We start from the raw sequence: 22,996 nt of genomic DNA, 5'->3' as shown, positions 1-22,996 counted from the left end.
AAATTTATGGTAATTTATTATAGAGCATTGACAATACAGAAATCTTAATATGTAAAAAGGAAAAAAAGGAGAAAAGTAATATTGAGTTACTAGCCACATGGAGTATTTATTAATGAAGATCTAAAGATCAGTCTTCAATGCTCATTTCCATGATTTTTAGAGTCAATAATTCATCATGATTATTGGCGCTGGGGAACTGGACATATGGGGACAGTGATGTGCTACTAAGACAACATAATTCCCTGGAAGTCTCAACCTTTTCAGCATCACTATCACCTTCAATGATATGCACAGAGGTCTGGTCAGATAGACTTGGATTGTTTTCATCACAGGTTGAGGCTTCAAGATCTGTCTCATCATTGACCTGCTGAATTATAACACCTTCTGAATACTTGGATTTATGGTCGGGTATTAAAAATTCTCCCGGTAAAGAGAACATCTTGGTTTTATCCTTCGGCACAGACGACAACATGTCCAGAGCCTCCTGGAATTGCTGGCGCTCTTGCTCAATTACTGTATCCTCACTTGTAAGTTTAGTTTGTTTTGAAATCAGAACCTTTTGAAAATCAAGTTGATTCAACTTTCTGAAATTGTTTTGCTTTGCTGGCTCTTCCGCAGATATGCAGCCTAAGTCAACCATCAGGCTATGCAACAGGCAGCGCATTTTCCCCTAGGATTAAGGAAAGAAACATGCAGTTAGGAGGAGGATCATTACATGAGTCAGGCTCTGTCTGCAGTGCAGCGAGTCTCACAGGATTAACACTTCCACAGTCCCCTCACAAAAAGCACACAGGGAAAGTACCTGTTTTAAACGCCTTCTTTTAGACTATACAAAAACATGAAATTCTAAAAAAGACAAACCTCCTCCAAATGATGTTTATTTTGTCTTATATGTCGCTCAAACAGTTGTTCTAAAAACCTACAAATGATAAAGAAAAACATCAATATCTTAAAATCAGATAATCCATTCAATGTTCAATAGGTATACAATATCAAAACTGACAAAAGCTGGAGAGTGGTTTCCAGATGGATCATTTTCTCTGTGGAGCTGGAGACTAATCTTTCCTGTTCTGTCTACTCCTCTAACCTGGGAGGCAGCCTGGCTTCAGTTATGCATTTAGACACCAGTGTATCTGAAGAATTGTGTACTATTTATGTTTCTGTGAGTGTTTTAGGTGAGGCACAGTACTCACTGCAAAGCTCCCTCTCTGTAAGACACACAGACACCAAAAGCTTCCTACGCCCCTTCACCAAAACAACCTCCAAGTGAATGCCTGGTATTTATGCTAGACATACAATCTGCCCCCACCCACCTCCAACACGATCTATTATGTAGCCCTGGTTGGCCTGGAACTCTAAGCAGACCAGGCTGACCTGGAATTCAGAGATCTGCCTCCTTGCTGAGATTAAAGGCGTGTGTCACCAAGCCTGGTTCACAGGAACAGTTTTACCTCTTCCTGCCAAAGCCAGGGTATGAAGACCATGTGAGAACCATGTTAAGGGTGAGAAATTACACCTGTAGGATTCCTAAGGTCACAAGCCCCTCAGAGAATTCAACTCAGATGTGATTAGCTTTAGGGAATGTACTCATGTCTAGGATAAATTCTGTCTCCCCTAAGGTCACAAGCCCCTCAGAGAATCAACACAGAAGTGACTAGTCTCAGGGAGTGTATTCTCTCTACACCAGGCCCAGAATCACACCAACCTATCCACAGGTTTCCTGAAAAAATTAATTTCCTTGGTCACTCAAGATACCATCATTCATGGTCTTCAGCGAGGTGACCTACCCTCAGAGCAGGAGGTCTGGATTATTCTGTCATTTTTAAAAACCAAGAAACTTGTACCCTACTCTTTATAGCTACTGTTCACATTCTGGAATATGTGCACCTTGGCATTTTTCTATACCTATGTAGGTGGAATAAATAATACATATTATTCAGGTACACACCCAGACACACACACACACACATACACACACACAAATGTAATAAAATTTGAAAGCTTGTTTTTGATTCTCTTAAGAGTTTCTGATAGCAAAGTAGAATTACTGAGGCTTTCCAAGAAGGTAGCAAAAATTCAATTCATTATACAGTCTGATTTAACCAAGATATAACAATATTTAAATGAAAAAAATCTCTATTGTTTTCTGTGGAGTGTAAATGGAACAGTCTTGATAGTTCACTATCAATTATAAAAATATAATCACAAAAAGCAATATAACTTTTTATATCCTAATATGTAACAAAAATTCTGTGTGAAAAACACTGAATGCACATCAACTCCCATACACATTTAAAAAAAAAAAATCTCTAACCTGTTGGTAAATAAACCAAGTTTCAAAATTTCATCTGTCACATTTTCCATGAAATTCAGGTACAGCAGCTCTTCTTCACTGCAGAGGAACACAGCGCATCAGAACCATCACAGGGCATGAGAAGCCGGGAGGCACACCCAGATCTACCATACAGGGTGGGGAATGCTATAAAACAAATCTGTTATGTTCAAAAGGGAAATAATACAAGTGAGAAAATATCACCCGATGGAGTAAAATTTCATCTTTGTGGAACATTCAAGACAGCAAAAAGACCAAGAGGTGCCACCCAGGGCACCACCCAGGGAAGCAGGGTTGTAACGCTTATTGAGTCCTGCTTAGCATCTTGTGTTCAAATTGAGAAATTTCCTGAGCAGAAAGATTGGTTTTTTTTTTCTCAAAATCCTTATAAAAGAGAAAAGAGTTTGTAGAAGGCAAATTTATGGATGAAAAAATGTAGTGGTAATTTTTTAATTGGACACATTTTTTAATATACTACCTCCTGTCTAAATTTTAGTACCTATTATAAAAAAGTTGGGATATTATTGGCATTGATTCTAGTTAGCTGAAACTCATGAATTGATGGAAAATGGCAAGCAGCTGCTCAATTCATGAATAAACAAATCTGGGGAGAGGATTGTATAAACCAGCATGTTTTAAAACCAATCCTCAGGAACTTGCTTAAGAACAAGTAAATTAAACTGTAAAACAGATTGTTTTCCTGAAACAATAACCATGGGAACCAATGGTGAGACAGTCCGCAAAGAAGAGATGAAGTCGCAGGCTCCCAGGAGCCCCTGAGCTCCAAATCACCTCCCCCAGGTTTCTTCACTAGTTTCATTGATAAAAATAATCAAGAACCTGACACACTAATTATTAGAAATTATTACTAGATATTAGTAACTTAGGGACACATTTCCACTAGAGATCAGATGCCCAACAATTGTCCATCAGCGTGGATTAAAGGACTGACACTCCAAAGCTGGGTGTAGAAAGGTGAGTTCCAATCTTAATTTATCTTATGGTTTCCCTGAGTCTGATTCTGTTTAAACTAAAGTAGGAAGAGGTCAAAATGATCTTACTCAGAGTAGATTTTCCTGTCTGAAGAAAGCTGTGTGGAGAGCTCACAGAGTGTTCTAGAAAAAGAGAAAGGTAAAGTATCTTAACAACAAAGGTTGGCACACAAATACTCCACGACTGACAGTCTTCATTAGTAACGATATGCTTTGGAATTTCTAAGTGTTTTCCTATCTATGATTTAATTCTGTGGGAGTGTGCATGCATGTGTGTGTGCACATGTGCTCTACGTGCTGTCTGGGCAATGAGTTTCAAGGACAGGGAGTTAGTACTCAACCTACTGTGGTCTTAGAAATCAAGATCTCCCTAGTAAAGACCCGAGGGGGAAGCTGGGCTTCAAGTCTGTGCACCCTCTTCCTGTCTGCTCCAAACCGTGTCCTCATTCTTCCCTTGTGACTATTCTTCTCCTTTCAGTTCATAGCCTGAATTTCCTACACTGGAAATGCAGTTGAGAGCCGAAACTTGCCAGTCCACATTTCTGCTAGGAGTGATGTCACAGTCACTAAGCATGGGTGCAGTGTTTAAAGAGCATCTCAAACAGCAGGGCAGACCAAACACTGGCACGTGGGAGTGTTTCACAACACAATTCTTTAGCATTTGAAATTTTTATTAGTATAATTGTTGCGTGAGTGTGTGTGTGTGTGTGTGTGTGTGTGTGTGTGTGTGTGTGTGTATGTGTGTGTAGTCAGTTCTCTCCTCTCATGGGCTCTGGGGATCAAACTGTTTACCGGGCTTGCTTGGAAAGCTTTTTCCCATGCTGAGCCAGCTCGTAGTCTCCAAGTCACACAAGCGATCGAATGGTAAGGTGCAGAACTACAGGTGTCATTGACACTGGTTAATACCATTGCCAGAGGCTTGGCCTTGAGGATAATCCTTTCTAATATGAGGAGAGAGAGCAACCTCTGCAAGCTAGCATCCCTTTACCCTTTCTCAGCACATTAGTAAAACTCATTCTAACCTTTACTGAGCACTTTTATAAAATTTCCTTAGGAAGACTAACAGTGCCAAAGAATTGTATACTACTAAAACATATTAGCACATGTAATTAGCATAGTCCAGGAGGGTAAATGCTGAGTGTCTATTGCATAGGAAAGCAAATGGAGGCAGGGTTTCACTCTGAGACCTAGGCTGGCCTCAGCCTTGTAGTGATCCCCCTGTTCCAGCCCCTCAAGTATGTAAGGTGTCACTCACGTTTCAGAGGGCCGCTGCAGAGTCCCATCTTGAACCCCAACCCATCCTAAGTTTTCTTCTTGTGAGGGTAAAGGAGATATTTGGTGTTCAGCATCATTTATCATGTAATTAGGTACCTGGAAATGGAACAAAAAAATAAATTTTATTTTGTTTCAAAAGTATGCTGTGAAAAAAAATAAAACAGCAAATATTAATAAAATAATACACAAAAGTACCTGATATATTAAAACAAAAACAGAATCATCTATCCAATCAGCATTTTCCCCATGTTAATGAGAAACATTTAAATGGCATTAGAAAATCATAAACAACAGGCTGGGGAGGAGTCTGCATGTATGATGCCAGCTCTGAAAGACTGGAGCAGGAGGGTCACAATTCACAGGTCATAGGCCACCTGGGGACCTGGGAAGAGAGACTCATCTCACCATGAGTGGTCCACAGCCACACCACCCTTTAAATTCAAATTTCACTTTATTTGAGACAAGGTCTCACTATTTAGCTCTGACTGTCCTGGAACTTGCTAATGTAGGCCAAGCTGTCGTCAAACTCACTGAGATCACCTGCTCCTGCCTTCCAAGTGCTGGGATTAAAGGCATGTGCTACCAGGCTTGGCTAGCCACACCACCCTGAAAGTGCCCCATCTTGTCTGATCCTGGAAGCTAAACAGAGTTGGTCTGGTTACTACTTGGATGGGAGACATCACCCCTTACACATACATATGTGAATACCCACATTAAAAAAAAAAACAAAACCAAAAAGGGTAAGAACAGAAACCCATGAAAATGATACAAATGTTAGCTTTTAGTAAATCTGATAAAATTTCATTAATTACATTATTGAAAACTCAAAAGCACATCTGTTTCAAACAATGTCTCACATGAAAGGAGCTGTGGTAGCAATGGCATCTGAGCAATATTAATGAACAAAACAATGGCACATTATTGGAACAGATGCTTCCTACTGTCACAAACCTGGTAATATTTTATTTGCATTAATCTTTACAAAGTTCTATTTTTGTGTGTGTGTGTGTGTTTTGAACAGGTCTCCTGTAGCTGAGGCTGGCCTTGAAATCTCTTTGTACCCAAGGATGGCCTGGGACTGCGGATCATCCTGCCTCTATCTTCTAAGTACTAGGAATACAATCATGGACCTCTGGGGCTGAAGAAATGGCTCCATGGTTAAGAGGACCCAGGTTTGGTTCCCAGTGCCCACATGGCTACTTGTAATTGTCCTTGATTCTTGTCCAGCAGATCGAGCACCCTCTCATGACCCCCTTGGGCACCAGCTATGCACATGGTACACATAGATGTAGGTGGCACACAGAGGCAGAGGTGGGTCAACCTGGTCTACATAGACATACATTGTCTCAAAACAAAACAGACAGAACCTAAACAAACAAATAACAACAACAACAAAATAAAGAAAAAGGAAGAAAGGAACAGGCAGGCAGGCATACTATACCAAGTCCACGCAGTACTATTGGCTTTGTTTATGCTAGGTAAGTACTCTACCAAATACGTTATATCCCCAGCCCTACAAAGCTGATCTATGTAAAGTGCTTTACAGTTTTAAACTGTAGATCTATTGTAGTTAATATTTCACTAGCTTTCCCAAGTCCAAGACTACTGTGAGGATCCATCATTTTCTTGAAGGGCTATGAATGAACATTTTGATTGCAATGTAATAAATTGGGATCCTTAAGTTTCATTTATCACTATAAGTAATATGAAGATGAGAATGATGTGTGTATGATGTTTGTGTGAGTGCAGGCATGAGCGTACCCCAGTGCACATGTAGAGGTCAGAAGACAACTTCTGGGAGTCAGTTTTCTCCTTGCACGGTGGATTCCAGGGAACTCGGTCATCACTCTTCTGTGCTAAGTGCTTTTACCTGGGGGAGCAGTCTTGCCTGCCCTGCATTAGTTTACTCAGTTATCTGCAGGCCTAATTCTTTTCATTAAAATTCAAGGTAAAAATAGGCATGACTTATCAAGCCTTTCCCAGGCTAGGAACTATGCCTGCTCTGCCTTCTCCCAAGGACGCTGCAGGTTAGTTGGTCTTTTAGGAAGACACTAGGCTCTCAGAGGCTATTTTGTCCATGAACTTTAAGTGGTCCTCCTGTCAAAAAGCTTTCAATGGCTGAGTTGTAAACCCATAACTTCCTACCCATTTTCAGAAGAGAAGAAAGAAGTTGAGTGTGATTATATTTTATTTTTGTATCCTCGAGTCTGTGCTTGACATTTAAATATGCAAACCATGCTTATGATCAATACATTTAAGTTAGGACATAAATATATGGTTGAAATTAAATTAAATGACTTTGCCTGAGAAATTTATATTATAATAAACCATTGCTAAACATTAAAAAACAATGTAATAAAGCTCAGAAAAGTAAAGGCAAATGTAAGAGAATGGTATCTACTGATTTTTTTTAAAAAATTATTTATTATATATACAGTGTTCTGCCTGCATTTATCCCTGCAGGCCAGAGGAGGGCATTAGGTTTCATTATAGATGGTTGTGAGCCACTACGTGGTTGCTAGGAAGTGAACTCAGGACCTCTGGAAGAGCAGCCAGTGCTCCTAACTGCTGAGCCATCTCTCCAACCCCGTCTACTGATTCTCTTACGATATTATGATTTATAATATAGTCATTGACAATTCTTTAAAATACATAGGCATTGAAAATTCAAACTTCTATGTAGCTTTGACAGCAGCTTTGGTAACTTGTCTGTTTTTCTGTGTGTGTAGGCGGTGGGGGTGGGGTGGTACTGAACCCAGCCTTGCAAATGCTAATCTCAACCACCATGCTATAGTCCAGCCCTTGGTTGTTCTGAGACACAGTCTTGCTAGATAGCTTAGGCTAGACTTGAATTGGCTGTGTAGTCCAGGATGGCCTCCTACTCCTGATCCTCCTACCAAGTGTTGGGATTATAGGCAAATGCCACCATACCTGCTACTCAGAATCTGTACTTTGAAAATGTCATTAACACATCTTACTCATCCACCTGTTCAGCCAGCCAGCCAGTGAACTGCTTAGGTGCTAATAACAAATGACTCCTTAGATTTGGTAGGAGTCTGACCATTTATCTGGCCATTCCGAGAGCACATTCGACACCTGCAAACAGGCAAACCTTCACTCTATTTAACAAGTGTCTCCTAGGGATTAACTATTCTTGATAGTCTAAAGAGCTGTATGTATTCTACACAAGTCAGAGCACCTGCAACTCAAAAGGAACACCACAGAAAGAGCCCATGCTTAGTACCTGCATTAAATTCACTTCTGAGTCCTTTGTCTCTGCTGTCCCAGACTCCGAATTAAAGCTACAACATTTACAAAGAAATGATTGTTACTCCTTTATAAACACAGTGACAAGCTTTACTATGAAGAAAAAGGTATAGTATAATTCAGAGAAATTCACCTATTTACTTTAGTGAAAGTATGTAATTTCCAATTATATATATCTGGAAAGAGACATTATTCGGTTTACATACGCTTTCTTTTCCTTGCTTGAAAAACAGATTCCAGTTAAATATACAATGGGCTAAGAGAAATGAGACTATCCTTATAACATTCATAAGGCTATGATAATGTCTTCATTTCTTTCTTCCCTGATTAAACTTGTTCTTGGACGGTTTCGAGGTATCCCGTTTGCTCTCCCCGCCCACCCTCTCCTAGCTCCTCCCACTCATCACTGTGCCTTTCCGAAGTTGATGAGAAACATGGAAGGCACTCCCAATGTGTGTGTCGTCCTCTACAGGAGCCACGCCAAGCTTCAGTCTCATTTCAATTTTACTATCTATGTTGTCAAGTCCAGCAATGATTTCTGCATTTCTCCTCCAGCTGATGACTTCTATTACAGATCCAATTCATTTTTTAAATTAAATATATGCAGATTCATTTGCTATCACTGCACCTCTTACGTATACACACAAAAGCAGGCTTACAGTGTTTGACTTTTGAATAACCAAAATCTAATACAAAATAAATTACAATCACTTGGTAAAGTTACAGAATATCAGGAACCATCCACTACAGGAGACAGAAATCAAATCAGGGCAAATTCTAACTTCCAGATATTCTCTCAACTGTCTAAGTCACACCTACACCTGTTACTACACAGGGTGTGAACACGTGCCAGGAAGAGACACAGGGAACTGGATAAATGTTTATTTCCCCTTTCTGGGCCTCACTGTTTACCATTGTTAACATGATTCTACATTTACACCAACGCTATCTGATAATGTATCTTAAGACTTCACTGATAACATTTAAAAACACACAAAAGTTTGAGAACTATGTTTACAGCAATAACTTATGTAGCACTCATTTGTAGGAACTTAACAAATCTAATAGCTATTTTTTTTTTTTTACCATTACTATACTGCTTCTAAAGATGCACTGGAAAGTCCTATCAACTCATTCCAAAGAAACGGCACTGCCAGATCTCAAGGCTGGCATATAAAGTGCACAACACAGCAAGAAATACAGCTTCTTAATCATTTCCCCGACCTGCTGGCCTTGCTCTCAGCTGTGGATGTGCCGTACACACCTGCTCAATTCCGTCTGGGTCTCAGCTTCCATCCGCTCATCCGGAAACTCCTTTCTTCTTCTGGCAGGTGTGTAATAGCGGTACTGTGATAGGAAGGACTTCGCTTCTGTCTTTAAAGTGCGTGGAGTGAATGGCAACTGCTTGTTCGAGAAGAGGTCAGAGTGCTTTTCCAAAAGATCTCCACTGGGGGTCTTGGAAATGACTAGGTGGAACCGGTGGGCACTTGAGAAGGCACTCCGAGGCCTCCTGTCACAGCCATGACCAGCGGATGGGCTCCTGGGTGCAGAGCCTACATAAGCCATGCTAGGTGGAGAGGTGCTGGGATGCTTCTGGGTGCCATTCAGGAGAATTTTATTAAGCTCAGGCTGACTTAGATGTAGTCCATCTGAAGAAGGAATGAATGACTTCGAAAATGATGGGTATCTTGTAACCTCTTCTATTAACATATCCTGGCCTTGTGGTTCTCCTGCGGGCTAAGAACATTGAAGGCGTTACACTGTAAACTCACGTAACTGGGGAATCGCAGATGAACATGTACCTTGGCTCCAACTTCAGTGTGGGAGTGCAGTTATCACTTTCCCCAGTGAAGGGGCTGGACCCAGGGCCTTGGGCTGCTAAGCAAGTGTTCTACCACTGAGCTACATTCCCAGTCCTGCCCTTATTTGCTAGAAGGGAGGGTCAAGGCTACAGATTCCAGCTGACTCTGAGCCTCTGCCCTTTACTATTCCATATATTATCTGTTTTAAAAGCTCATCTGAAAAACCTATCTAATTTTAGATTTTGTTTGTAGCACAAGGAAACTAAATATGATTTTAATTCCTTCCTTGATAATGTACAGGTCAGCTAACTTTTAAGGAAGCTACTTGACTACTTCCTAAAAGGTCCAGACACATAATTTCCTTTCCAACCTTTCTTTCCCAAAATAAGACAAAATAAAATAAGTATTCTGTATTCAATTGTGAGTACTTAGGTTATAACTTCAGTACATTAGCTTTAAAAAAAGCTCCCAAACTGGGCTTATATTACAGTTGATATACAAAGAGCTTGGCTCTTTGAAAAGACATTTCTGAATCTTACAGGGCTATTAATTAACCATAAGAATTATTTATACCCAGAGGAATGGTGAAAGCTAAGCCCAGGGTAAGGAGAAATGCATAGTGCATTAGATGACCTGATAAGTCTTATCAGTGTGATGTTTTACTAAAATGAAATACCAAAGAGAACCTTCAAGGACTGAAATACAGAGCTGGGGGCCAATGAGAATGCTAAGTAGATAAAGGTGATGGCTGCCAAGCCTAAAACCTGAGTTTGATCCCTGGATCTCACATGATGGAAGGAGGGAACCAATTCCCATAATTCTCTCTCTCTGCAAAGTTCATGTCAAGAACACCCACTCAATTTACAACCACAGAACGACTGAGTCGTCACTCTCTTTCAGGGATAACAGCAGAGAAATGGCGGCCCAGCTCTTAACTGCTGCAGCTAAGAGGGAAGCATGTGGAAGCATCCTCAAAGCTGACATCACTGGAGCCGGGGAGGGAAGGAAAGCAGTGGGAGAGCCAGGCAGTGAAGACCCAAGGTTCTCAGGTAGGAGCTCACCTGTCTGCAGAAACTGCTAGGCACTAAGAGGCCGAAGCCAGCACTGGTAATTGTTAACTATCTTTTCCATGAAAATACTTTATAATTATCATAAGTAACTGTTAACCATAAAATCTACCCAATTATTAAACTATACCACCCAAACTAATAATTTAAGATAACTTGGATGTGTCTAAAGTATTAATTATTGAAGATTATTAAAAATGTAGGCAAACTAAAAATTACCATTACTATACATAAAAAATGTATAAAAGCATAAATGAATTACCATGGAAGCAAGCAAGTCATAGAATTACAGATACTAAAGAGAAAATAGACATATTAAAATAGTGTTTGTTTTATTTTACATTATAAATGATTTATAAAGTACATTAAAATATATAATTTAAAATTTTCAATAAACTCTTATCTCAAAATTGTTACTTTATATTCAAAATGTTAGCAATTATTGAAGAGTTATTAAACAATTTTAATAATCATAAAAATATAGGGGCTGGACAGATGGCCCAGAGGTTAAGAACCTTTGTTATTATTGCAAAAAATCTGTGTTGTCTCCTAGGACCCACATGGAGGTTCAAAACCACCTGTAACTCAAGTTCTGGGGAATCTGATGTCCTCGTTTGGCCTCTGAGGGCACATGGCATGCATGTGGTGGGATAACATACACGCAGGCACTCACACATACATATACAATGGAATAAATATTAAAAGAAGAAGAAATGTACCTGTGAGTGCAGCATGGATGAAGAGATTAACAGGTGGTGTTATGGTGCAAGGCGCAGAGCAGATCTACTCTAAGGAAGCATCCCTCCTGGCCTGTGTCTTCAGAACAGTGCAGGGGCCCCCCACATGACTCCCAGATCTTTCTCCTGAAAGAAATACTTCTATCCAACTGTCTCCTGAATATATTCAATATGCCAAAGGCACTGCGATTTAAACACGCCAAATAAGTGAAACTCCTGCCTTGTATCAATGATACTCCACAAGAAAACCTGCATGTGATCCTAGTCTTATCAGAAACCTGGGAATCTCTTCCACTCTGCCTTTCTCTTCCTATCATCAAACCAGACGCCAAGTCCTAGCAATTCTACTTTCTAAATAATAAGCCTCCTGTACATGTATCCCTGGTGTTCTTTAGAATGCCCTGGGTCAGCCCTTAATCTTTCTTTCCCATCACTGCCACCATCCGTAATTAATCTGCTGCTCACTGCAGCCGGTGGAGTCTTTTCAAAGGGCATGACGTCACTATCTAACTAAAAACTACTCTATAGCTCCTCCACAGTTCCCAAGGAGGAGACAGTCCAGTCGCCAGAATGGCTCCAATCCCCGAGTCCTCCCCATGCCTGCTGATGAAGCACACCTCCATTTGTACTGAAGAGACCAAGGCTGAAAGTGCAATAGCCTGTGCTCGTGAGCAACAGGGAGGCTTGCCTGCTTTTCCTTGCCTCTCTTTTCTTTCCTCCCTCCCATCTCCCTTTCTTTCTTTTTCTTTCTTTCCTTTCTTTCTTCTTTCTTTCTTTCTTTCTTTCTTTTTCTCTCTCTCTTTTTCTTTCTTTTCTCTCTCTCTCTTTCTTTCTTTCTTTCTTTCTTTCTTTTTCTCTCTCTCTTTTTCTTTCTTTTCTCTTTCTTTCTTTCTTTCTTTCTTTCTTTCTTTCTTTCTTTCTTTCTTTCTGTCTCTCTCTGTCTCTGTCTCTGTCTCTGTCTCTCTCTCTCTCAAACCATACCATGCTTGCCAGGGCTTGAACTAATACTTGAGAGCATGGGCTACTCTCAGCAGCTAATCTCCAATTGTGCGGCTTGCCCATCTTGAACCCTGGCACTCAGTAGAGACTGCAGGCCTTAGGAAACCTTACTCCCCATACAAGTTTGCAATGGAAATTTTATATCATTTAGAACTCTGCAAAATTTATTACTAACTCAGATTTTCCCCCCCATATATAAATTACAGTGATAAAAGGTATGGGAGAAGGAAAACTATGGATTTTTAAAAAAAATATCAATTAATTGAAGCTAACTAGATACTAATTCTAATAAACTCAAAAAAATTATGAGACAGTGTATGAAATCATAGCATGGTATTTGGTGATATTAAACAATTATTAATTTTTAAGCATAATAATGGTGTATTTCTTTGAGAAAGGCTCTCATGTTGCCCATTCTAATGTGCCACTAATTGGAATTAAAGGCATGGGTTACTATGCCTGGCTATATCATGACCATGGTTTAAAGATATATGCTGAAATATTTATGGGTAAAAAATGCAGAGTCTCGTAATCACAGTGAAAAACTCTGAGCTGGAGGCAATGGCTGAGGTTAGAGATGAAAGACCACTGGAATGAGCTTATCCCCACCACATTGGGTGATAGAGCCATGTGGGTTCACTACAGTACTGAAGTTTTCAAAAGTGATCATTTTAGTGTTGAATTCCATGGAAATAAAAGAACAGCTGTTCAGAAAAAAATGAAATTATGAAATTTGCAGAGCAATGCATCCATCACACAGAGAAGCTTGTTCTTGCAACAGATGGTAATAACCCAGAGACCCCCAATTGGACACTGTGCAGGAGGTGAGAGAACTCGCCCTCAATGGAAGGTGTTTATCAGACACCCACCCTCCTCAAGGCTCAGGGGCTATGTGGAAAGGAGGAGGAAAGATGGTAAGATCTGGAGGTGTGGATCACTCCAGAGAAACAGTGTGTCAGACACAACAGGGCCGGTCTACAAATGAACTCAGAGAGAGTCGGGCAGCACACACAAGACCTGCACAGGTTCAGACCAGACAAAATCCCAGCCTGGGGAAGGGAAGAGGATAAAGTCCCACCTTTAACTAAGAAGGCATTTGAAAGTGACACCTGCTGGGAAGGGGACGTCTGCTCAGGGTGACACTGAGCACATCGGCCACACTCTAGGGCAGCCGCAGGCCCAGCAGTGGCCCCCACAAACGGCACTCTGGCACACTTTCGTTTGCTTTGATTTTCATTTGTTGTTCTTGTTTCTTTTTGAGACACAGAAAGAACATGAAATTGGGTGGGTAAGGAGGAGGTAGGGGAAGAGGAAAGAATATGATCAAAATGTCTGAAAAAATTTACCACCCAAAAAAGGAACTAACTTCCAACTTCTACAAGGTAGAATACAGAAAAAGAGGAAGCAGTGCTCTGTTTGTCATAACCAGACAGAAAGAAAAATGTCCACCAGTAACAACAGTGTTCAGATGTCAAAATCCTAAGTTTCCCACTGAAGCTAGCAATACAGAAAACCTCAATGCTTTAGTCACAGCACTTGGAAAGTCGAGGCAGGTGGATCTCTGTAAGTTTGAGGCTAGTCTGAGGACAAGGGCTGCAGAGAGACCCAGTCTCAAAACAAGACAAACAGAAAACCAAACAAACAAACACACAAAACCAAAGAAAAAGAAAAAGAAAAAGAAAAAGAAAAAGAAAAAGGAAGGAAGGAAGGAAGGAAGGAAGGAAGGAAACTGTGATGAATCACAGCTCGGATCTGTTTATATTAAGGATACAAATCATTTACTGCGTTAACAGATGAAACAGAAAAATCACATCATTGCCTAGAAATGCAAAATGAGCACTGGATAAAATTACCCACTGAGATCAAAACATACTTTAATTAAAAAAATGATCTATTCATGAGAGAGACTCTGAAAACTGCAATCACTGTCACTAAACTAAAAACAGAAGACCACTTTCTCAAATAAATGTTAAAGAGAATAAAAACCAAAGCAAACCACAGGTCAGCCAACTACTGTCTGCAGGCCAGATCGGAGTCGTCATCCTTTCTAGCTAGTGGAAATTGAGTGGAACACAGCTAGGAACTTATTTCCGAACTCTTCACGGCTACTTCCCACTGGCAGGCAGTTGTAAGGAGATGTGGCCTGAAAAGCACACAGTAGAACCACTTGGCTCTTGACGCTCAGTCTGCTGACCCAAGCCTACTGAAAACGGTCCCAAGCTAGTCGCAGCACCACGTGCCTTAGAAACATCTGCTTTTAAAGAGCAGGAGGACCACCTTACCTTCTGGAAGGGGTTACAAAGGGACTTGGCGTTCATCTTGGAATCGCTCTGCATTGCATATTTACTTAATTTAAACTCCTTTTCACATCGTGCCAATTCCTTCTTCAGTTTCTTTTTTCGTTGTTGATCCGCGTCTAAGGAAGGAAACAAACCTTGTCAAACATCACAAGATGCGAAAACTCACGCTTTGGCCTTGTTAGACTAATAAAATCAAGGGTTTCTCCCTTCCGCTACCATTTCTCTTTGAACACATCTCACCGCACAGCCCCGGCTGTTCTAGAAGGTGTCATGGTCTTGCCCAGAGGATTTTTACTCCAGTGTGGGATCTGAGGCCAACAGCACCATGCACAGCTGATACTTCTTTCTTGCTAAACATGTTTATACTATGTTAGTAAAATCCATGTGATTTTTGTATAAGGAGATTCTAACTAATATGTAATTTACAGAAATTTGAAACAGAGTAGAGGCAGGAAAATCACTTGAGCTAGGAATTCAAGGCCAGCTTGAGAGCAACAACTTGTCTCAAGTACAAGCAAAACAACAAAGCCATGCTAACATTTTACAAACATCTGCAGTCTGGCAACTGACTTCAGCTTCTTGGAATTGCTTTTCCTAAGAAAGGGCTGGTAGAGAGGCAGTTCACACTTCAGTGTGCCTTTTCGTGGGTGCTGCTGATGGGCAGGCAGCAAGCAGTGCTGCTCTGAGCTGTCCTTCCTGTTCTAGTTTTCCTTCTTACAGTGACATAAATGCATCTCAGTGGCCAAGAAATTCACATGAAAATAAGAGTGAGTTTCCCTTATTCCCCAAGGACAATAAACAGCACCAGTGCTAATAAGTTAACATGGGTCTAAGTCCAAACAAGCCCTGAAATAACCACATAGAGGGATGTTTTTCAATTCTATTTGACTTCTCAAGAGGATGCTTTGCTTTCGAATCTGTTTTGAAGTGATCTAATACATTCATTATTCACTCATCCGCTAGGGGACATTTAGAGTGTCTCTGTATCCTGGCTACTGTGAAGAATGCCACAAAGCATAGGGTGAGCATGTCTGATAGGTTGGCTGCATTCCCTTTGGAGATAGAGCCACAAGTGGGATTGCTGAAACATACAGCAGTTCTACTACTAATTAAAAACAAAAAAACAAAAACAAAAACAAAACCCGCAACTTTTTAAATGGCTACTACCCCAATACATACATTCTCACTAATAGTTGTGCATGGATCCCCTTTTCTTCCACATCTTTGTCAATACTTGTTATAATTTATTTTCTTTTCGTATACATTTTTGTGTGATGTGGTGGTTTGAAAGAAAATGGCCCCCAAAGGGAATGGCACTATTAGGAGGTGTGGCCTTGTTGGAGGAAGTGTGTCACTTTGGGGGTGGGTTTTGAGGTCTTTTTTTTTGCTCAAGCTTCCCTGAGTGTAACTGTTAGTCGACTTCCTGCTGCCTTCTGGTCAGGATGTAGGTCATTGCTCATTTTGAGTCTTCATTCTTTTTCTTCAGTTTGCCTAAGAGTCTGTCAATTTTGTGTTTTCAGGGAACCAAGGTCTATAGCAGGAATCTTAAAGAGTCTTATTAATAAAATCAAACCTGAGGCCAGTTATTGGGGTGAACGCTGGAAGATCAGAGAAGCAGAACAAGCCACAGCTGTCTCACCAGTTCCTCAGTTGGTCTTGTTTCCTCAGACCGCAAGCTTCTGAGTCCTCATCCAAATGAATCTCAGCTGAACTGTGTTGCTCCAAAGCCTAAATGCTTAACCAGCCAAATGCTTCTAGTTTCTGGTCTTCATGCCTTATAATCTTTCTCTTTCTGCCCCAACTCCCTGGGGTTAAAGGCTTGCTTTCTGGGATCAAAGGCGTGTGTCACAATGCTTGGCTGTATCCTTGAACAGATGGATTTCTGCCTCTGAATGCTAGGATTAAAGGCGTGTGCTACCACTGCCTATCCTAATGTTTAATATTGTGGCCGTCCTGTTCTCTGACCCCAGATAAGTTTATTTCGGGGAACACACAATATTTTGGGGAACACAATACCACCACATTTCCCATTTTTGTCTAAAATTAAAGAAAGCTTATAACTAATACAAGAAAAATCATATCCAATAAGTATATATAATATACATAGTCAAGATTACATTAACGATGTCTAGTCCATTAACATTTGACAGATTCAGACAAAAAACTCCATTATCTATATTAACAATGTACAGTCCAGTAACATTTGATAAGCTCAGACAAAAAAATTTTCGTTACTTATCCTATGTAAAACAGGTAGTTCCTTTTTAAAAGTAGATTCCATAATCTCCCTTTTTATCTTATCATATCCATATTTTCTTTTTTCTTTTCATAATAGATTCAATAATCTACCTTTTGTCATTTTTATATTTTCCCCTTTTTCTTTTTAGTGTAGCTTCAATGATCTACCTCTTTATCCTATTATTTCTTTATCTTTTTTCTCTGCTCACAGCAGTCCATGATTCTTTTTATTTCCGAGGCCTCTGTTGGGATGGCTCTTCTTTCATTGCTCATTTTGAGAATTCATTCTTTTTCTTCAGTTTGCCTAAGAGTCTGTCAATTTTGTGTTTTCAGGGAACCAAGTTCTGCTTTTCAAAGTGTTCTGCTGTTTTTCAGTATCTCTTTTCTAATCTTTATTACTTCCTTCCTTCTATTAACTGGGGGCTGCTTTTCTTTTCTAATTTGTTGTTTTTTTTTTTCTTCCTTTTTTGTGCTGTGCTGACACAAGGTCTCATACGTGAGGCAAGTGCTGTACCAGTGAGCGAGCTACAGCCTCAATTATTTTTCAGTTTCCTAAGATTTACATTAAGTTGTTTGGGATTCTTCTTCTTCTATGATGTAGGTATTTGCACCTTAGTATTGACTAAGTATTGCACCTGCTGTGTCTTACAAGTTTCACGATTTTTTTGTTTTCATTTGAGTCAAGCTGTTTTATTATTATTATTAAGAAATTTTCTATTCATTTTACATGAGTCAAGCTGTTTTTTAAGGCTTGTTTTTGTTTTTATTTGTAGAGTGCCTCACTATGAGGCCCAGGCTGGCCCTGAATGTCTAATCCTCCTGTGTCACCTCCCAGGTGATAGGTGTGCACCACCACATCTGATCTAAAGTTCATTTGATTTCCTCCTGGACTCAAAGTTACTCAGTTCCCAAATCTGTGAATTTTACTACTTTCTGATTTTAATTTTTATTTTAATTAAATTGTGGTTAAAGAGACTTAGAATGATTTTTATTTTCTGAAATACATTAAGATTAATCTGTGACTTGCTATGATAAAGCCCATGAATGTTCCATGTGCTCTTAGGGAAAATGTGCATCAAGTGAGTAGAAAGCTTGGCGTGTTTATTAGGTTCATTTCATTAACTGTGTTATCTAACTCCACTGTTTCTAATGTTTGGCTGTTCTTGCCATTACTGAAAACAGAGTATGGAATCTACTACCACTGTATTGCTATCAATTTCAAGACTTAGATTTTTTCTGGCACAAGTCACTTTATATATTTCAGGAGCTCCACTACTGGTGTATATATCTAGATCTTCCTATTGTACCATTTAACGACCATCCTTTTCTCTATAGAGAGTTCCTGACTCCAATCTATTTTGGTCAACATAATGGTTTCTACTGCCTATTTCTTTTGGTTATCATTTCTGTATATCATCATTTCTTTTTCTTCTTTTATTCCTTCTATCTAAACCAGACTCCTATAAACAGCATATTACCTTTTTCCTTTTCTTTTCTTTTTAGATTGAGCCAGCCACTGTACACCTTTGGATCAAGAAGTTTAATCTATTTACATTTAAAACATATTTATAAGTTGGGACTTAACACCATTTTGTTATTGCTTCCTATATACTTAGCAACTGTTTTCTTTCTTCTATCATTTGATGATTTTTTGATAACTTATTTTTGTAAACAAGGAGAACATGAGAATTTTTAAATCCCCAAACAAAAATCAACCAACCAACCACACTAACCCAAAACTCCCAAGTGTTGTACCTTGAGAAACTGAAGGCCTTGCATGTGACTGATGTAATGTAAAAATCATATAGAAGTTAGAGAAAACCCCATACCAGTTCCCAACAACACACAAAGAGAATTACTAGGTGTCCCAAAAACTTCACTTCTGGGTATATACTCAGAATATCTATCTACCCACACCACCAGCACTGTCAGAATGTGGACATGTGGTTCCCAGGGGCTCACAAATGGCTGAGGGTAGATGGATGATAATGATGACTATCCTCAACACACATGTACTTAATGCCACTAAGTGAACACTTAGAAATAGGATGTTAAATTGCAAGCTATGTGTGCTTCATACTCTTTCTAAAGTGGTATTATGTTAAAAAATTACTTACATTTGATGCTGGTACGCACACTTACTGGAATTGAGCAGTCCACAACGGCTGAAAGAGAAAAAAAATATTTTTGATGTTTATAAATAATGAAAAACATCAAATGCATAATTCAAAAAAAATCTCTGCAGACTTGAAGAAGTTCTTTGCTTTTTTATTGTATTTCTAGAGATTAAAAGTAAGATAACAGCTAAAAAATACTATGTGGGATTAACAGATCATTAGATAATGTGGAAGAAAATACTGGTGAACTTGAAAACATAGCAAGATAAACCACTGAAAAATGTATAAACTGAAAATGGACTAAACAGAACATCGATGGCCAATGCCATGCCTTTACCATACACATTAACACCCAACTCCTTGCCTTTATCAACACACTTGAACTGGAAAGAAAAGAGCAAAATGGTGCATTTACACTACTTATTTCAAGACTTAATGCAATGCTATGGGACACAAAGCAAGTTGGCATGGACAGAAAGTAGACATGTAGAGAAGCAGACCAAAAATTAAATCAAAACTTATTTATGCATCTGGTCAAATGATGCCAAGGCAATTCAATAGGGAAAGGATAATCTCTTCAGTGATAGATACCAGAAATGTTTTATATATGTATGTATATGTATATGTAGACAAAAACAAATAACCTTCTTGTTATACTATATGAACGCTCAAAATGGGTCACAAACTTAAGTGGAAGAGCTAAAAGTAGAAAGTTTCTAGAAGAAAACAAATTTAGAAAACCCTAAGATTAGAAAATGATTTCTTAAACACATTGCTAAAAACACAAATTCTAAAATATCTGAAAATTGAACTCAATTTTACATGATTTTAATGCCACAATATGCTATTTTCTTCAATTATTTAAAATAAAACCTAAACATTTTTAACTCCAGCTCATGAAGCTACACAGTGAGATTCCATGTCACAAAAAAATAAATAAACATTATGCCAAGTTAGTAAAAAAAATTAGTGAGATTAAAATAAAGTTTACATTAAGCTTACAAATCTTCACACAGAAGAGCTACTACCCTACAGTGGCAAGAGCAAGTGTTGTTGAGGCTGTTACAGCCAGCAGACACAATGAGCACTCTGGGAAGGATCCGGTCACAAAGCCAAATGCACACATAAACACACAGCCCGACTCCTACCAAAACACATTTACTCATGTGAAACAGAATAGATGCTCACAACCATATGTGAACTCTTACAGTAATTTAATTTCCCATAGCTCAAACCGAGTCCAAATCACCCAAATATTCACCAGTCATGAATCAATCAATTACACTAGATTCATTAAATGGAATACTTAAAAATTTTTTTTGGGTTATTTTGAGATAAGTCTCTCTACATAGCTCTGGCTGTCCTAGAACTCACTATGTAGAGCAGGCTGGCCTAGAACTCAGAGATCTGCCTCCCTTTGCCACCAGTTAGAATACCATGAATAAAGAAAAGTAAATGCAGTTAAGGACCAGGGAGAGGGCTCAGTCGTTAGAGAATTTGGTCCTGCCAGCACAGGACCTGAGTTCTATCCCCAAAACCCACAGACAAAACCAGGCACAGTGACACCCACTAAAAACCCCAGTACCGGGGAAGCAGGTGGATTCCTGGGACACCACACACACACACACACACACACACACACACACACACACACACACACTACACCATCCCCAAACTAAGAAAGAAATATTGATAAACACAACACGATGCCTTAAAGCATTGTGTACACTGAAAGAAGCCAGACCAAAAGTAGAAATACATTTTCCTCTATTAACATGAAATTCTAGAAAAGGCAACACTCTAGGAACAGCGAGCAGATCGTAGCTTCAGGGACTGGAGGGGAGGGACTGAGGGCAGAGACAAGAGGGGGAGCTTTTCGGGATGGGGACATGTCCTGCACCCGCATCGGCACACTGGTGTTGTAGGGCAGAGGGTAAAGGCTCTGGCGCTGCCAAGTGACACAGCTGGTCACCACTAGTTCACTCTGCATTCCAGTGCAGAGTGCCAGAGCCGGTGTGGAAGAACGAACGTGACTATGCTACGGACGGTCGAGTCAAACCTCACACCATCTTCACACGCTACAAATACCGTCCTTTTATTGTTTCACGCACCGATTAACACACCAATCTCCGCTCATGACCTGAACAAGAGCAAGGGCAGAAGGCTGACATACATACATAGTCGAATGACCTCTGGTTTACTGTGGTGCTTTAGAGAGATACATTTTCAGTATTTCCCTGCATACTTATAACTAGTGCATTTTATTCTACGTAAGTTAATAAAATCAACCAAAAAAAAAAAAAAAAAAAAAAAAAAGAGAGAGAGAGAGAGAGAGAGAGAGAGAGAGAGAGAATAGCAGCCAGAATCTTCTTTGTATAACTCCCGAAGTAAAAAAGTGGCTATAAGATTCTATGAAGACAAGCGTCTAGCTGGGCATGGCAGCACAACATACGTAGTTCCTTGGGAGCCCAAAGCAGGCCACTGAGGTCAGGCTAGTCCGGGCTTTATATTTATATAGGACAGTCACTAATGTGTTTGTTATGAAAGCACAAGGACCTCTGGACCCGAGGACTCCAGATTTCACAGAAAAAGCAGGCGTGGCAGCATACTTCTGTACTCTCAGCCCTGGGGAGACAGAGACCGGAAGATCTCTGGGGCTTGCTGGCTAGCTAGTCTAGCCTTAACATGACGACAAATCCAAGGTCTCAGTGAGAGACCCTCTCTGAAAAAATAAAGTGGATGACTCTCGACAAATGACACCTAAGGTGGACCTCTGATTCTATATGCATCTGCATACGCACGCATGCACACGCACACACATAGCTGAATACGTGCTTGCTCACACACATACCCAAATATGCCCCAATACACACTCATAAAATTCTAAATAGAAATAGAACAATGAGTAATATCTAACAACAAAACATTAGAATGACTACTATATATTAGAATAGGCATTATGTGGTTGTACATATTATGAACATAAAATCTGCCATCGATATAACCAGTAGTTGGCATTTCACTTTAAACACAAGTCTTCTCTGAGATAAAGTATTAACTTTTGCCACAGGTTTGTCATAATGATAGGTAAAGCTGGGGTTTAAATTGGCACAGAAAATTCAAATTTGCACGTTTTTTTACCTTTGGCTGAAAGGATTTTATTATAGTGAACAGCCATGTGATTCTTGACCAGCTGGAGAGTGGTTAGTCTGAGAGAAGAGGAGTCAGTGCAAAAAGCTAAAAATTAAAACATATTTAATCATTACACATTTAAACTTAATATAACATTACAAGATACACTAGTTACTGAAGTCATTCTGGGTCTGGAGTTCACCAAAGAGGCTGAGAGCACACACACATGGCGCTGTATCCAGCCCTCGTCCTGCCCTGTTAACACGGATTAGCAACTCAGCACTCAGTTCAAACCTCTTTAAGAAATAAGTTTTACAGCCTGAGAATTCGGAAAAGAGATCTAGAATATAATCTATTAAAATAATCTAGAATATAACCTATTAATAGATTGATCATTTTAATCTATTAATATAATTGATTACTATCTATTTTGTATCTTTTTATCTCATAACTAAAAATCTTTAGTCACTTGCTTCGCTATGAACAAACCACTAAGTTTGGGAAATCAAACAAATTCCAAATCAAGAGACTATATATAAAGATTCTGCTCTGAGAGGCGAATCTGACTTTACACCTGGAATGGAGATCTACAGACTGCTTTAAGTACAGGCGTTAAAATCTATGTTGCCCAACTTTTCTGCCTTCAATCAGACAACAGTCTGAACTGTGGAACTCTCAGAAGCATTAAGCACCAATAGATAAGTATAAAGTACTATGCAGACATATTTTAAACATTAA

The 22,996-nt window shown here is 39.5% G+C and overlaps 1 protein-coding gene across 6 annotated transcripts in view; it reads right to left on the bottom strand.

The window, feature by feature from the left end:
- Positions 1 to 22,996, bottom strand: part of Spata7 (spermatogenesis associated 7) — a 29,434-nt gene continuing 6,438 nt past the window's right edge. For 3 of the 6 annotated variants that reach the window (XM_036206339.1, XM_036206344.1, XM_036206340.1), the window contains 10 exons: positions 22,268 to 22,363; positions 19,127 to 19,174; positions 14,754 to 14,887; positions 9,131 to 9,603; positions 7,844 to 7,901; positions 4,580 to 4,695; positions 3,394 to 3,447; positions 2,315 to 2,392; positions 862 to 919; positions 1 to 670 (listed from right to left, as the gene is read on the bottom strand). In XM_036206339.1, coding sequence (XP_036062232.1) covers positions 128 to 670; positions 862 to 919; positions 2,315 to 2,392; positions 3,394 to 3,447; positions 4,580 to 4,695; positions 7,844 to 7,901; positions 9,131 to 9,603; positions 14,754 to 14,887; positions 19,127 to 19,174; positions 22,268 to 22,363 — 1,658 coding nt within the window. In that variant the 3' untranslated portion in view covers positions 1 to 127. Of the gene's footprint in view, positions 671 to 861; positions 920 to 2,314; positions 2,393 to 3,393; positions 3,448 to 4,579; positions 4,696 to 7,843; positions 7,902 to 9,130; positions 9,604 to 11,454; positions 11,543 to 14,753; positions 14,888 to 19,126; positions 19,175 to 22,267; positions 22,364 to 22,996 lie in introns of those variants that run through there. The other 3 variants (XM_036206341.1, XM_036206342.1, XM_036206343.1) reach the window with 3 other exon arrangements.

Source organism: Onychomys torridus, chromosome 14, assembly GCF_903995425.1.
Source record: "Onychomys torridus chromosome 14, mOncTor1.1, whole genome shotgun sequence".
Classification (NCBI taxonomy): Eukaryota; Metazoa; Chordata; class Mammalia; order Rodentia; family Cricetidae; genus Onychomys; species Onychomys torridus.
This window is presented reverse-complemented; position numbering and strand designations above follow the sequence as displayed.